This window comes from Semicossyphus pulcher, unplaced genomic scaffold, assembly GCF_022749685.1.
Source record: "Semicossyphus pulcher isolate SPU_LCO1_2020_fin unplaced genomic scaffold, fSemPul1.0.p SCAF_7, whole genome shotgun sequence".
NCBI lineage: Eukaryota > Metazoa > Chordata > Actinopteri > Labriformes > Labridae > Semicossyphus > Semicossyphus pulcher.
In genome coordinates, this window is record NW_027211748.1 from 14,667,263 (window position 1) to 14,684,213 (window position 16,951).

Consider the following 16,951-nt stretch of genomic DNA (forward strand, 5'->3'; position numbering starts at 1 on the left):
TCGCGACCTAACACAGAATCATTGAGTTTCATGAGCATTAGCCAAGAGAACAGGCGATACAAACTCAGAAATCCAAGTACGTGTACCTGAATTACTGGTATCTGCAGTTTCTAACTTAACGAGAGGACACACACACGCACAGCCAGTCCGAAGATAATATAGCGTTATAATCAGGAAGCAGAGTTTAACGTTAGCTGTCTAGCATAACCATAGTTAAACTTTAGCTGTCTAGCATAGCCTAGCTTAAGTTGAACGCTGTTGTACTCAACTATTCGTCTAAAGCTCTCTGAAATCCTTCGCAGAATTGATTTACAGGTGTTTCCGTCTTCAAAGTGAACACTACCACTTGGTAACACGTTGTTCCCATCGACACAGGGAAGTTGAACTTACCGCAAAACTCCCCGGATGAGTGAACGCTGAAGGCCTGACCAATCGCGCTGCTCGTGTGCTAATGTTGGGCTAAAGTCAACGAGTTGAGCTAACGGAGCACTGCTTTTTCGGAGCCTGCAAAGCAGCCGAGAATAATGTTTGGGTCTTCAAGATCTGGAGGGGTCCGAGGGGGCCAGGACCAATTCAACTGGGATGACGTGAAAGTCGATAAACACAGAGAAAATTATCTCGGTAAGTCTCAAAAACTGGCAGGCAAGTCCGTTATCCGCGCTAACCAGATGTGTTGCTAATAGCTCTCTGCTAACTTGCAGCCAAAAGAGCAAGGCTTTTTACATTTACAGTTGAACTACACGCTATGGAATCGGTACTCAACGTGCTGCACTTCCATACCTTTTGTTGTAGAGTCCTTCATTACACACAGTGTGGGCTGGTTTTTAGTCCCGTTTTCTTCTCTGTAAGCAGCAGGTCCCAGTTTTCATTGCTCCCGTACACGCAACTTCTCCGCTATCGGAGCCCACGCTGCTGTGAGCATGCCAAACATGACCTACGTAGCACTCACCAAAGCTGTGACCTAAAAGGATAACAACACAAAATGTTAAGCTAATGTAATTATTTAAGGCATATTAATTCCCATAAAAACATGATATTGCTTGCATTCAAAGGCTTATTGTCACCACGTGATGCTGTCTTTTTTAAGCAGTTTTATTGAAATACAAGTGGTGAAATCAGCAGGTTAGATGAAAGTGTTTCAACCCTAAATATTTAAATTGACACAAATTATGTCCCTTTAAAATCGCTTAAAAATATTGTTATTGGTTTTATAATATTTACACATTAATTTACCATCCATACAAAAATTATAGGGATTGTCTCAGGATTATATTACCACTGAAGAACTGCTTTTTCAACAAATCTTTCTCAACCGCTCTCATTTGTTCTCACCATTTTACAGGGAACTCTTTAATGGCACCAGTAGGACGCTGGCAAAAAGGTAAAGATCTGACATGGTACTCAAGAGACAAAAAAGGTGGCGCACCTTTGTCCAAAGAGGAAGAACTTGCTGCTGTCAAAGCTGCAGAGCATGAGGCACTGATGGCTGCCCTGTATGTATAACTTCCAATAAGATGAAATGGTTGCCATAAGCAAGTGTGGGCAAACAAATATAATGTAATTTTCCTTCTCCATTCATGATCTAGAGGGCACAAGAATATAAAGAGGCAACCAACTGGCTTGACCAAAGAGGTGCGTCCCTTTGTTCGGTATTTCTTTCCATCAGATGCTTGTAAATGATTTGACCTTGAGTACACATGATGAATAATTGAAATTTGTTCAATTTGACACCAGGACCTTGCAGATGTTTGCAGGAGAGAAGAGGCTGATGGAGAAGAGAGAAATGTCGACCGCGTTTCAGGCTTGGGGAGCTCCAGGTGAGTTTGTTTTTTTTCTACAAACCTTTTCAACTTTGGGATCTGAAAGACTAGAACACAAGTCAATCAACTGAAGTTATAGTAGTAATATAGTATTAGAAGTAAAATTTTATATTTTAAGTATATTTATAATAAGTATTTTTTAGCAGTTGTCATCAAACTTAGAAAATAATTTTCATATGTAAATATGGCATTTCATATACTTTAGTGCCCACCACTTTTAAGGGCATCAGTGTATTAAAGTCATACTTTTAATGTTTGTTAGCTTATCTAGAAAAAAGAAGTGTTTATTTTGGAGCAAACAACGTAGACTTTCCTCTTCAGATTAAGTTGGTGTAAAGAAGGCCTTCTATCGAATGCAATGTGATTGTAAATTTGTTTTTTAAATAAGTGTTTTCATTTACAGTGTAGGGTCAAGGAAAATGGCGCTATCCCAAAAGGAAAAGGAAGCAGCTAAAATGGGCTTGCCTGTTTTTACAGTAAGTGTTTTTTATTTCCACATTTTTTATAAGGTGCTAAAAAAGGGCCTTTTGAACATCTTTTGCAGGTAGTCAAGTTTAGAATGTAACTCTCTGGATCTGTGATTTGATGCAAAGATTAATTAAATGCTTCCTTTACAGCACCAAAAAACAGAGCGCTGTCCAGAAACCTCAACAACTTCTCTGAATGTAGAAAAGGGGGATGTAGAGCAACGGTGAGTCACCGTCATATGATCCACCAAAGACAACACGTGTGACCCTGTAACAAGTTTGCAATGTTTTCTTCCATAATGATTATCCCTCTCTGTAGACACGAGAGCAAAAAGAAAAAGAAAGAAAAAAAGAGCAAAAAGGAGAAAAAGAAGAAGGAAAAAAAGAAGAAAAGGCAAAGAAGAGACTCCTCATCCTCGGAGTCAGATGACAACAGAAAGAGGTAGTTACATTTCTCCATGTAGATCTTTTACTTATAAGCTCAGGGTGGATAAAGTAACAGGAACACTACCAAGGATCGCTGAAATAAAACATGTTATCATGTATTTGGAAGAACGACCTCTACATGTAACATCCAGTGATATTGTATTTTATTAGAATGTATTACACACTTGTTTATGCTACGCTGTTGACCCCCTGTGTGCTGGCCAAATATGCAAACTTGTAGACTTGATGTAAGACAAACTCTTTCCTCTGCCAGCACTAGAGGGCACTAAGGCACCGTGCAGAGGCAAACTCCTACAGACAGCAACGTGAAGCTTTACCTTTTGAATGTGCACACCTCAGATGTATTTCCTGTAAATCCCTTGAGAGGGACATGGGAGGGGTATGCCACTTTAAAAAATGTAGTCTATGTTCTTCAGTAATTTGTGCTGGTGCATATAAATAGAAACAAACATATGATGGTAGTTTACTCAATTCATGTAAACTACCATCATCAGAAATTAGTCCAAATGATAGCCTGTTTTATTCACTTACAGATGTAGTGTGATATTTTTGTGGATGTCACCATAAAGCTAATCTGGCAGCTTTTTCCCCCCCCCAGCCTCGCCATAATACCTGATCCTGCACGACCCAGTCATGTATTGTTTGTTTCCTTTTCCTATTCAGACAGAGAAAGGACCACCATCATCATAATCCATCATACCATAGTCAGAGTGGAGCCAGACCCCATGACAGCCATTCAAGGGGGGGAGCAAAGGCCGAGCGACAGCCCTCCTACCCCCATCATCGACAGCAGCGGCATGACACAGACTCCTCTGATGGGGGGTCTCCTGTCCCCCGTAACCCTGTCAGCCACAAGACGGCCCCTGCTGGTGCCACACAAAGCCACAGGCGGCGCCACGACACAGACTCGGACGACTAATGTCCTTCCCACCCCCCCCAATTCAAAGACGCTCAACACGGACAGATCGCTCTACAGCAGCTTGGCTGGCCCTGGAGACCTCATTTACCCTGAACGGTCAAGCACACTGTGGATGGAGACAGGTCGATATTTTCAGACGCATGTTTTAACTTCTTCACCTGATGAGTTGGACACTGGTGTCTTTGGTGTTATTATGGGATTTTGTTTGACAAATTAGTTAAACACATTTTGTGTAATTAAACTATGAAATGTCACATTTTATGTACTGTCATAGGCTGATTTTTCTTTTAACATTTTTTATCTTATCAGTCAAGAAATTATGCGAGATAAAATATTTTGCAGAGCAAACACAGTAATTATTTCCTAAATCTTGAAATGAACCCAGAACATTATTGCTGCAAGGAGAAATAATTTTAACCCATCATTTCTTTAGCTGTAAAAAAAACTTGTTTGTGACGCTCTGTTTTTTAATGTGGCTGCTTGAGTAAGAGATCTCAAAATATGATCCACATTGAATTATCATTCTTTGTTACTATTTTTATTTTAAAATATCACATCTTGCAGCATTTCAGAAAAGTTAAAACCTTTGAAAGTTGTTGCAAGTTGTCATTATCACGGTTATGTTTCAATCATCAGCATTACATTACATTTAGTAAAATATTGGACAGTTCAGCTAACTTTTGCATAATGAAGCCTGCATTTGAAAAAAAGTCAAGCGAGTTTCTTTTTAATGTTTCCTTCCAAGAAGCTCCCCGACGCCTTTGTCGCCTTTGGACATCTCCTCCGTCCCACTGTGCCTCTTGCACTTCTCAGCAGCTCGGGTCCTTTTCTTTTCTCAATCATGCCAGCGCTCCTTAATCCCTCACCGTTCTAGGTTAGCTCCCTGACTGGTGCAATACCATTGGAATGCTCTCCACTGGTCATAATAGAGTGTAGTGTTTGCATTTGCCTTGAATTGGTCTGAAAAAGGGTATTCTGCTGGCGGGCACCTGGGGGGTGCACTAAAAAAAAGAGCAAGGCATTCATAAAGAAGAGTGCAAAAAACCAGGCTGGTCCTTTTTATACGACCAAGTACCGTTAGACCGCCACACACAAACCAAGCTGATGGAGCAGCAGGAGAGGAGGCCATACAAAGCAGCTCTATGAGGGACCTGAGACTCAAACTCCCGCCCCTTCTACCACCACCGTACTCTCCTGCCATGTTTTATAGGCTTCACTGCATTAGCCATAGCAGCCTAATCAACCTGCAGGAATGCTGTCCTAGATTGCCACCCCAGTACAATGCAAAACAGGGTGTGCTCTCCACATAACTGCTTTAACCCAGACATTAGGTGGTTTACACCACCTTGGGGCATCACATTTCTAAATGGGTCAAAGGGTGACGGCCACTACAGGGTTCTGTGACACCAGTTTTTAGCTTTGTAGAAGTGTAGTATTTTATCATTGGACTAATCCATCTGTCTATAAAATTGAATGGTTAAAACTACTCACATTAGTTTCCAGAGTCCAAAGTGACATCTTTTAATTGCTCTTTTTTTGTCAGATAAAACCTAATTTTTTTTTTAACAAATTGAATTCTGTTTTGAAAATACAACTGAACAGAAAAGCTGGAAACATGTTTGACATTTTGTGTGGATAAATGAGGAAACTCTTATTTGTTTAGTAATTCAATTGCTCAACTGATTGACTGACCTCAGCATTGCAGTATACTAACATGTGAAGATTAGCTGTGCAAATGTTTCAGTAATGACAGAATACTGTCGAGTAGGGAGAAAAACATTCAGCAATATTATTGCATAAAGTCAAAGAGAATGAAACTCAGTTGTAGACACGGTTTTTATCCTGTTCAGTTTATTACAGTGATTTTTCCCTTACAAAATAAAAGCTTTAAATAGAAAACAGACACCTTTAAAAGATTAACATAGTTTTGAAATATTAAGGCAATTAAACAATATTTAATGCATCCGAGCAGTAAAGAAACACCCACACCTTGCTAGAAAATAAAAGGCATCATGTGTCTTTGATAAGGTTAATGCCTGACTTCCTGTTTACCCCATGCACAATATGCTGCACATGAAGAAATGCTGGCACTTTGTTAAACATGGAGGTGACGCACCCTTTTTAATATTTTAATTAAACACTGCATGAGCTGCTGAATATAGCCTTTGGTGAAGACAATATGGCCAATGTAGTGTAAACCTTTAACAATAACCCATCACACAAGTACACAAAGGTTACAGTATAGGGATGTTGAAATAAGTACCCTGTAGGGAAATGGTTTCAGTGCAGCCTACTGACGTAAACTCATTTAAGACCACATCATTCTAACAAGTACATTACAAAGGCATCACATGATAAACCTGAGTCTCGTAAATATATAAAAATCCAATGCTGACTCACCAGACTGCTTTTAACACACCTTTAAAGCAGGTAGATGTGTGACTATTGCAGCATATCTCAATTACGAAGAAACTGCATAACAAAGGCTGTTAAAGTTCTCAACTTACAGAGTAAAGAAGCCAGTGTTCACTTAATGGTAATTTGGTGGGCTAGTACATTTAGTCACTGGTTAAAGTAACCACAATAGTTGCAGCAGTGCATCAGTGTGTAATTCAGTTTATCTTAAAAGCTACTCATGGATCACCCCTTACAGTATGTGTGTCCATATAATAACAAATAGGCAGTTTGCATCCTGGAGCTACCGTGTGCTGGTGAAGTCTTATTCCTGTGCTCCCTTTTCGTATTCAATGCAGACATGGCTGACCGACAGCCAGAAAAAGAAAAAGCCACAGTATGATTTGTAAGAGTGCAAAAAGCTGCCCCATTACCAAATATATTTACAGTTGTATAACATCTTTACACTAAAAGTTTAACCCCACCTCCGCCCTGTATGTTGGTGAAAATAACCCAGCATCTGGTACTGTTTCAGGACAAGGTAACTCAGTTTTCCTAAGAGCAGAGACCAAGATCGCTGGAGTGGATTAGGTACAAATAGCAGACGATTATTAACGGTTTTTGAGCTGATTAGACAACCAGTCCAGTCCTTCGTAGAGGCCGTGCCCTGTGGTGGCACAGGTGGCCTGGATGTACCACTGTTTGTCCCGCAGGGAGTGAAGCCCCATCTTGTCTGTGAGTTCCGCAGCATTCATAGCATTCGGAAGATCCTACAAACAATAAAAAGGAGAACAGATTACAGACCAACCCTGTTAAACCAACACACTAACAGGAAGAATTTGCAGGAAACTATTTATGACATACACTAGCTTAAACATATGATTCAGTAAGTAAGTAAGCCGCTGTTAATGTTCATTGTTTTCAGTCAGACATCACTCGGTCTAACGCAACGGGCAGAATGTTAACCAACAGGAAGTAGTTCAATTAAGTTAATAAAACAAATGTACATCCCAAGCTGAATAAAGCGTGCACTTGTGTACCATGAAACATATAGTTTGATGATTGAACATTTTTTTAATCAAAAAGAAAACAGTGGAAACAGATAACAGCTCGCTTAGCTTGTGCTGTTGTGCCACTAGGGCAGAGAAGATTAGGAAGCTCATGTCGAAAATGTTAACTGGAGATGTGCTTCCATGAAGTCATGAAGGACAAGGCTTTCGCTACCTGATTGGCTTTTGTTCACAGTTCAAGCTACCATCGCTGCTAAAAACGATTACAAGAGAGAAGACGATATAAAAAGAGCATGGTAATTACAGCAGGGTAGCTATTACTACAGACTCTGTGCTAATTTCATTCAGAACTGCCCTACAGACACCCAGCTCTGATGACCAGCACAACAGAGATAGCGTAGTGGTCCACCTCAGAGCAGTGGCTGAGGATTGGGACATGTTTAGGAACCTTAGTGCTTGTGTCCATGATAAAGTCATTTATAAAGTTTTGACGAACCGGTCCCTGCTTTTACAGAGTAAAAAAGTAGGCCATAATAATTAAGTGAGAGTACTTAATATGTAATGCCTATCCCTAGTAGGTATGACTTACCTGTTTGTTGGCAAATACTAATAGCACGGCATCCCGCAGCTCATCCTCTGCCAACATTCTCACAAGCTCTTCACGAGCCTCTGAAATTCGCTCTCTGTCGTTGCTGTCCACCACAAAGATGAGACCTGGAAACACAGAAAAGGAGAACAGATGAGTTTTTGCTTTTGTGTGATGTGTCCTGTATATTTTAAATACAGAGCAGAGCTCATTCAGGACAGCACTTAAGGTAAACAATATATGAAAAAAGGCCATAACAGTGATTTATTTATGGCCAACAAATGTCAGGATAGGATGTTTGGACATCATTGAACATACCCTGTGTGTTCTGGAAGTAATGACGCCACAGCGGTCGAATTTTGTCTTGCCCGCCGACATCCCATACTGTGAAACTGATGTTTTTGTACTCTACTGTCTCTACATTAAAACCTGGAGAAAAAAAACACATAATCACATAAACAATGTACAGTACTAAGGGGACACAATACTTGCAAACTTCCTAGAAAAGTATTATTCTATGTGATATAAAACACACAACAGCCATGTTCTAACTCAAAACAAAACTTCACAATGACTTACCGATAGTAGGAATCGTAGTCACAATCTCTCCAAGTTTAAGCTTGTACAAAATTGTTGTCTTTCCAGCAGCATCCAAACCCACCATGAGGATCCTCATTTCCTTTTTCATATTAAAGAGAGATGCAAAAAAATTCCCCATGGTAGCTTCTGATGGCACCCAACTTTGGCAAAAAAAAGATACAGCCAAAAAAAAAACCTGAAGAGAAACAGAACAGTCACGTGTTGAAATTCAGCTGGCACAGAAGCATGTGGCTTCTTATCAAAGATTTGATGGGGGTTTCTGGAGGTAAAAATGACAACAATGAAATCATTTGCATGCTGGTTGGGTGAATCACCTCCAGGGCGTGAACTAGTTAATTTCTCTATAATGCGAAATCTGTGAAATGCTACAGCTTCGTACCACGCATCATAGCAGCCTACCTTTACATCCCACAACATTTCCTTTGCAAACCAGTTTCAGACTGGATTTTCAAGAACACATATGTACATTTGTTTACTACAGACAAAATGTTTGCTTAACCAGAATTGAGAAAACAAAACGCTCTCCTTTTGAAAGAACATTAATTAAGTCTGTAGAAATAATGGATGTGTACATTGGTTTTGCCACAGGGTGTGCTAGTTTGAGCCTCGAAGGTAACATAATTAACATTAAATTACAGTGACACAGCAAGGCATACAGACAAATAAACACACATGACCACCAAGGACATTTTTCTGAATTCTCAGACTCTTCTAACCAAGTGGATGTAAAAAATAATTTATCTGATGCTCTAAATAATCCAGATGCTTAACCAAGTTTGACGAATTGTGCCTCTTTTCCTCAGCTAAACACTGTTTGTAGCCAGAAATGAAACATAGAAAATTGGGTATTTACTGATGTTTTCATCAAATATGTTTCAATTCAGTACAAACAAAAGCATTTCTTGAACTCAAAAATATGGCAGCATTAAGGAAAAGGATGGAAAAACCTTCATTTGAATTTTATTGTAAGGAACGAAAAAGGTGTTAAAAAATGTAACTGGACTTCATTAACTATCAGCTGTCATACTGTAACTGTAAATACGTCATTCTTTGCAAGTTACACTAAATGTCAGGACCCCAATATTTTCGCAACTGAAGACCCAAGACGCCTCAATGATGTACTTTGACATTTAGTATGCCAGCTGCAATGCTAAAATCATCACAGGACTGAATGACTACAGGTCCGTCGCCCTGACGTCTGTGGTCACCTGAGCCACCTGAAGGACATCACAGGCCCCCTGCTGGACCCCCTGCAGTTTGTCCTATCGTGGACAGTCAACATAAGACGAGCTTTATTGATCCCCAAAGGAGAAATGTACTCGTTACAGCAGCTCACAAAACAGGCAAATTAAATAAAGGGACTGCACTACATCCTGCAACACCTCGACTCTCTAGGGATGTATGCAAGGATCCTGTTTGTGGACTTCAGCTCGGTGTTCAACACCATCATCCCTGAAATCCTCCACCACAAACTCACTCTGCCGGCTCCCACCTGTCAGTGGATCACCAACTTCTTGACACAAAAACACTTTCTTCGTCACTGATGAACACTTAAAACTAACCAACATCCACTGTACCTGTAAATAAGATTGGCCATCTCATTTGTATGGACACACCTTTCAATCATGTGAATATTTTCCCTTATCTGATGTGACGCTGTGCACACTGTTTTTACTGTAAATACTGGAAAATGGGTTCAATGTAAATGAACCCATCTGTAAGATAATTCCTTTTTTTTATTATAGTATTTCAGCAACCTTTGCACTCCTTATCATTGCACTATTGTCTCTTGTAGCATGTACATATTATTATAATGTTTAATAAGATAAGATAAGACAGAACTTTATTAATCCAGAAGGAAATTATAGTGCCAGATAGCTATAAATATATGGGTTAATACAAAAGAGACGTGCCTGATAGAAAAACAATATTACAATAGATATTTACAGAAGTAGGCAGGAAATAATGGTGGCAGTTAAATTGACAGTAGTATTTACAGTTATTACGCAGTAAGGAATTCTATTTAAAGGTAGTGCATGATATAGAATGCAATTGTACACAATAATTAATAAGAGATTATATTGCTCCTGATACTGCTGACGTACTAATAAATAAGCTGAAGTTGCACAGGATTACATATTCTATAAATATCAACATGAATACAAATATAAATGTGGCCAGAGAACTATTATTGCACATAATAAACATAATATAGCCAGATATAGAAAAGTATTATTGCATAATATTTAATGTCTAAAGTAGGCTTGTTGCCAAATGTTAACGTAAACAAACATATTTAGCTTACGAAGGCGCTATGCTAATGGTTGTCCGACCAGTTCAGACTTTTGACACTTTTTGAAACACTACTTTCCAGTATGTCAAATTTCTTATTGCAATGACAGCTTTTGCCAGCAGATTCGTGGACACCCGTAAGAAAACAATGAAATACGAGGGGTAAATTATTAAATTCAAACAAGTTAGCCAACTAGCTCAAAGTGGCACGGGGGCAGTTTTTCTCATGACTCTATTCTCCGGACTGTCTCAACAGCGGCAACCGACAATTTTGCCGGTTTGGGCTTTTTGAACAACTACATTCAGCGATAAACAGTTATAAATTCGCTTTAATTAAGTTTTTTAGAAAACTTACACAGTTGATTTGCTTCCTTCCTTCCTCAAGGCGTTTCCTTCCTTCGGATGGAAAATGGCGACAGGGTGACACGTCAGGCGTTCCGTCAGAACTTCCGGGATCATCAGGGTGGGAGGTGTCGCCGCCTGTGGCCGAGAGGAGAAATACAACCACAGCTGACGCTCCTCATTGTTTAACATCGGTAAAGTGTCTTGTTTTTTAAACCCACTGTTCTGCCACCATTACTCTCTGCCTAGTTCTGGAAATAACTATTGTAATATTGTTTTTCTATCAGGCACTGTCTCTTCTGTATTAACCCATACACTTTATATTTTCACTTATATTTGAGTTGTTTTTATCATCTCTCAAAGTTGTACTGTATATTTGGGGCTAACTGGCACTATAATTTCATTCGGGATTAATAAAGTTATATCTTATCTTATAAACATTTGATAAACCCTTTATAATACACTCATGATGGATTTGCATACAAAAGGAAGTTTATGGTGTTTGTTAGTGAATATCAACAATTAGCTTATGACTTATCTTAGCATCTGTTTGTATAAATAGTAGATGAGTGCATATTAATACCCTATAACTAAACTGTAGTCATATTTAGTAATATAGGTTGAGATTGTGGTTTGATGCATTTATTGTCTATAATGAACTACTTATTTATTGAGGATTTAAAACTGTTTTCAGATTTGTTCTAAAACCATGTTTATCTTGAGGGCTATTTCTTAGTTATTAATTAATTAATTAATTAATTTCTTAGAGTTAAAAAAAACTTTTAGAGTCTAGTACTGGTGCATAAAAACTTTTCACTCCAGATACAATTACTAGGTTTATACCAGAGCTTTCAGCTGCATGCTAGGGCCATCTTGATCCACTTGTCACGATAAGTGAGTATGAATTTAGCAAATTTTTGGCATGAAAGTTAAAAATAGTTCAAGATACTACTTTTAAAGAAAAAGTGAGTCTAAAGTTCTTCTTCTTATTAAAGCTCTGAGCTGCTCTGTGCCGGCTGCAGCAGTGCTACCAGTGGACAGCTAAAGGACAGTCTGAAGACCACCAGTATTGCAAATCACCAAGATACTTACTCACAAACGTATCTAACTCTAATATAAACTGACTAGTTGTCAGGATTACATTGCTCCAGTCCAAATGAAAAATTAGTTTTGTCATTTCTTTTGAGAGTTTTGTGAATATTTTTAAAGGGATTGGCACATAAATAAAAGTATCCAATCTGGCCATAGGAATCCAGGACCTAATGAATATTTTACTGCTAAAGGAACATCGCAGTGATGACCTGCAGTCTGTCATGCTGTACAGTTTCAATTCATTTATATCTATATGGGTGTTTGTTTTCAAACTCTGCAACTTCCACTTCCTTTTGATTCATGACCGGGTCATTAAGCAAAAGTCTAACCAGGTTATTGTTGGACCAGTTGAATTTTAACCAGGGTCAACTATGCCTGCTACCCCCAGCAGAGGGGGCAGCAGGAGGGGAGAAGGGCAGCAGAGAACAGCAGGAGGGTAGATGGGTCTATAGCTGGTGATGGACCACACAGTGAAGACTCATAATGCCGTCTCACTCTGCAACCATAATTTGTGGTTTTGCCCTGCCAAATGCCAGCATATTTTCACAGCAACTGCGGTCTTTCTTTCTTTATGTGTGTGTGTGTGTGTGTGTGTGTGTGTGTGCAAGTTGTTTACTGAGCATCAATTGTTTGAACTCCTGAAGATTCCCGACGTTTTACGCATAAAGTGTCAGTCAGTCAAAGAAATGTCTTCAATCCTAATTTCCTCTAACAAAACCCCTCAGCATCAGTAAAACTCACTCTCTTTATCTTCTCTTTCTTTTCCAGATATTATTTGCACTTCTTTCGCCAATCACAGACGTAGCTCTTAAACTAGACTATTGCCCAAACTAACGGTTTTAATTGAGGAAAAAATGCCACTATTTGACAATCTCTAATCATTCGTGAAAGTTGTTCAGCGAAGGAAACACGGCGTCAGAACTAAGTGAAAGTGTCAGATGTCAAATTGTAATTCTAAGCAAAGAGGGGCCTCCTCATGGTCAAGTAATGGCCGGACTAAAGGTTTCTAAAGGGGCATTGCATGGGAGTCTTTACGTTTCGCAGTGACCGTATCAGTTGTGTTCAAAGCATGATCGGGCCAAAAGTGACCACACCGTCAGAATATAAAGCTATCAAGCTATGGTTCCCTCAGAGATAGAAAAGCAAAGTAATTTCAGATACTGGATTTGCTAAATCAGGAGCGCAAGACTCGAAAGATTCCACCACAGTGAAGCGTTGAGGGGCCCTTTGTCTCCTCCGGACTCGGACACCTGCACAGAATCTGACTGATGAAGAAGATGGACCACTCCATCCTCCAAAGACATGCTGTACCCTCTGGCTTGCACTTTTGGGGAGAAGCCTCTATACTGCAGCGAAAAATGACCCCGAACACACCTCAAGGTTTTGCAAGAACTTTCAGGACTTTCCTCCGCAGTCACCTGACTTCAACCCCATTGAACACACATGCACTGAGTCAGTCTCTTTCTTTTAAAGACCAGTATGTATAATCTATTTCTACCTCTGAAAAAGATTAAACATACTGGTGAAAAAGACTATCTGCATACATACATAAGTTCATACATAAGTAGCGTACTGAAGTTTGCAGCAATACATTTGTTTAACAAAGTATTTAACTCTAAATGTTGTACTTTTTTCTGGTTATCTAAGCAAATACATTTTCCAAAATAGTGATACACAATGTTGTTCCAACACGCTTCCATTTAAATAAGATTTTGTAAGCAGAACCTGTCAACCAACATGACTTTCCTTTAAGTCCTAACAGTAACCAAGATGAACCTCTTAAATTACAACAGGAAAACACAAACAGCAGAAAACCAGGGCTCAAACTTTCCTAATTCCTTAATAAAAAATACAAAAAATACCAAACTACTTCTTATAGTTTAACAAGACAAGAAGAAGCTGTCGCTATAAACTGTTTGAGTTGGATATCCTCCATACAGCTGCAGAAAAACTCATTTCAAACCCCCCATTTTCCTCTTTGCACAGTCAGAGCACAGGTGCAGGTGTAACAACAGAGATCAAGCCAAACACCTGCCGTGAAACCTGTCAAAAGCATGTTATGCTGCATCTTCTGCTGTGGCTCAACTCACATGTTTCAGTCTGAGTTATCCCCTTTGCTGGAATATTGTCCCTGCAGCCTGACAACTGATAGCACTGTATTCTAAGAAGAAACAATCCTCATTGTCAAAGTGGTTAACCTCAAAATTCAACATCTCCAACAGCAGTGGATGCCCCTTCTTTGTAATGATTTTTGTTTAAAACTTTGGACTAAAATGAAACCTGATTCTGTTAACATGATCATAATACACATTCATAACGTACCATGTTGAGAGTTGAAGGTAAATCCACCTTTCCATGCTCCACAGGTAGCGGTAATATCCATTCCAAGAGCTCGGCTCCTTCCTGCTCTCTTCTTTTCGTCTTCATAACTCACTTGATACTGTCAGTTGTGATGTGTGGACAGAGAAAAAGGACAGTAGGGGGTGTATATATCGCACCCCCCACAACCCCCCTGGAAACACACACACAAACACAAACAAACTCTGAAGGCCCGGCTTGTGTACACGCTTAACAACTTTCTCCCACACATCAAGCACAAACATGCACACACGCAGACACACACATGCATGCACCCGCTCTCTGTTTTTAATCCTTTCTTTATTTGTTTCAGATCAGTCCCAAGAACACCTATCCCCACCTGGGGGCCAAGGGCCCCAAAGGGACAGCTGTAGGACTGTAGATTTTCAAAGATGGTGCCCCTTTCTGCTGGAGTAATATGCTTTTGGTAATTTTTTGGGCAATGTATACGGACTATATCATCACCTGAGATGCATGATCCAAGTTGCTGAGTCAGTCATGCTCAAATCAAAGTAAGTTTATGGCTGAGGAGGCTTGTTTGCAGTTTGTGAATGGAAGAGGGCTGCCAAGGAGCCAAAAGGGCTTTGCAGGAAGTGGGTAAAGATCTCAGTAGGGGCCTTACTCCCCTCTGAGACGAGGCCTAGCAAGGATAAAACCGCTCAGTAAGGGGCTTGGGAACGCTGATCTGGTGTGTGTGTGTGTGTGTGTGTGTGTGTGTGTGTGTGTGTGTGTGTGTGTGACAAACCAAAGGGAGAAAACATGTGTGAACGCAAAAGTGTGTATTAATGAGAGAGAAGTGTTTTCTGCACTTTTGTCAACCTTCACATTATGATGATGAAGTTCTTTGATAGGGACTTCATATGGGGAGGGGTTTCCATAATCATAATAATCATGATAATAGCTGCACATTATGAGATGGCCCAAGGGCGACCAATAGGCCGCTGTGTGAATCGTACAAAGGAGCTGGTTTGGGCTAAGCGTTGCTGGAACTCGGATGGACAGGCATGGGATGCCTCCCTCTGCGACTCATGTTCTGGATTATAGGTCGGGCAACGTCCCAAAGGAGGTGTGAAGCAGGAAACAAACCGAACATTATTACAACGACCGGCATCGTTGCCATGAGAGGATCCATGCTGGCTTTATCCATTGGCAACAAGTGCCACTGGGCACCCTACCCCACGCCTCTCACAGTAGGGGGCGCTACAGAGAGAGACAGGCCGGGGCAAAAGGATAAATGTGCACCAGTGTCGGCTGCCAATCACCTTTGTATGGTGATTGTCGGCAGCCTGAAAAGGTCGTTAAGGGGATTTGCATAACATTTTGCACTCCGCCCCGGGTACATGCGGAAATGTTTGCTTCCATATTGAGTCATTATCACGTGAAGATTGTTCTCATGTATTTTGACAGCACAGTTTATGGGACACAGGTGATCTAGTTCAAAGGAAATGAAGACGATGAAATGTTTAGTAAACCATAAGAGAAAGTCTAGAAGACACGCCTGTTTCTTTCTTCATCCGTGATGTTACAAATGATCTCTAATGGTGAGCACTTGTGCTAATGTACATATGATGCACTTCAAATATCTTATTTCTTTTCCGATGTGACATTTTCACTCTTCCAATGACAACTGGCCTCATATTTGTGGGAGCCATTGGTGTTGATGGGTGAAGTTCGGGACATCCGTGACAGATGGTTGGGACAAGCTCTACAAGTACGCACTTCCTCAGAAAGAACATGGGGGCCTCTGGCGTGGGAGGGGGTGTATCAAGAATGGGAATCGCTGGCTTGCAGGGTGCACATAGAACACAACGTCCATGCCAGGGAACTGGATTTCCTGGTAAAAGGATGACTTGGTTGGACTTGAAGTTACCATGCTACTTTCCAAGTTCTCAGCACCCTTTCAATGACCTACATTCAGAAGGAGATTCGCCACCTTCGATGAACCCAAAGGACATCCTGACTGGTCCAACATTTGAAGCTCCGTCGGATGCTCTCTCTTTGAAACCTGCTTCAAGCATCCACATGGGCTATGACGAGCCATTGCAAGATGAAACAATAGTGAGGATAAAAGTATTTCTTTGAAAGACTTTTTTGTTTCCCTCCCTGGGTTGGTTTGAAGTTGATTCATGTTTGCTGTGTATACACGTTTTTAAGGGTTGTCCCACCCCTGCTCCCTGTTTTAAATCCAGCTATATCCCATTGGAGGAGGCATCAAAGATTAAAGTGTGAACCTGTTGCACCTTGGGGTAGATAATTGGTTGGAATGCACAGCATGTCGAAGCAGGGCCTTGAGGACAACCAGCACCAACCAAAACCTGTGGCATCAAAACCAGGTAGGTGTCCAGATTTGGCATTTGGGATTTTTCACTTGTCATGTTGATGCCACGTGATTTGTAAAGCAGTCTCTTCTTATTTCTCCAGCATTCAGGCATCCGTGACATTGACAAGTTGATTGTAAGTGGCCCTGTGGGCCCTTTGGAGAGGCCCTCATGGTGACAGGCCTAACATGCACCCAAGGTGGTCCGGGTAGGTGTTTTTTATTGCTACTGACAACTGATCTCTCTTTGGTTATGTAAGCCCCTCAAAGATAATCCTTAAGTGATTGAATAATGAATTTGGAGGCC

The 16,951-nt window shown here is 40.4% G+C and overlaps 2 protein-coding genes across 4 annotated transcripts; one reads left to right on the plus strand and one right to left on the minus strand.

The window, feature by feature from the left end:
- Positions 1-5: 5 nt before the first annotated feature.
- On the plus strand, positions 6-5,298 carry cunh1orf35 (chromosome unknown C1orf35 homolog). 3 transcript variants are annotated; one of them, XM_069684125.1, is made up of 9 exons: positions 12-76; positions 376-621; positions 1,343-1,493; positions 1,587-1,632; positions 1,735-1,817; positions 2,224-2,296; positions 2,438-2,511; positions 2,607-2,729; positions 3,398-5,298. In XM_069684125.1, the coding sequence occupies exons 2-9, from the start codon at positions 525-527 to the stop codon at positions 3,651-3,653; spliced, it is 903 nt and encodes a 300-aa protein (XP_069540226.1). In that variant the 5' UTR covers positions 12-76; positions 376-524; the 3' UTR covers positions 3,654-5,298. The 3 variants fall into 3 exon arrangements, with proteins under 3 accessions (XP_069540223.1, XP_069540226.1, XP_069540224.1); XM_069684123.1 differs by having other exon boundaries at positions 62-76; positions 303-621; XM_069684122.1 differs by having other exon boundaries at positions 6-621.
- Positions 5,299-5,487: 189 nt separating this feature from the next.
- arf1 (ADP-ribosylation factor 1) lies at positions 5,488-10,940 on the minus strand. Its single transcript, XM_069684127.1, has 5 exons — positions 10,891-10,940; positions 8,223-8,418; positions 7,962-8,072; positions 7,647-7,771; positions 5,488-6,817 (listed from the first exon to the last, which is right to left on the minus strand). The coding sequence occupies exons 2-5, from the start codon at positions 8,359-8,361 to the stop codon at positions 6,659-6,661; spliced, it is 534 nt and encodes a 177-aa protein (XP_069540228.1). The 5' UTR covers positions 8,362-8,418; positions 10,891-10,940; the 3' UTR covers positions 5,488-6,658.
- Between the last annotated feature and the right edge of the window lie 6,011 nt (positions 10,941-16,951).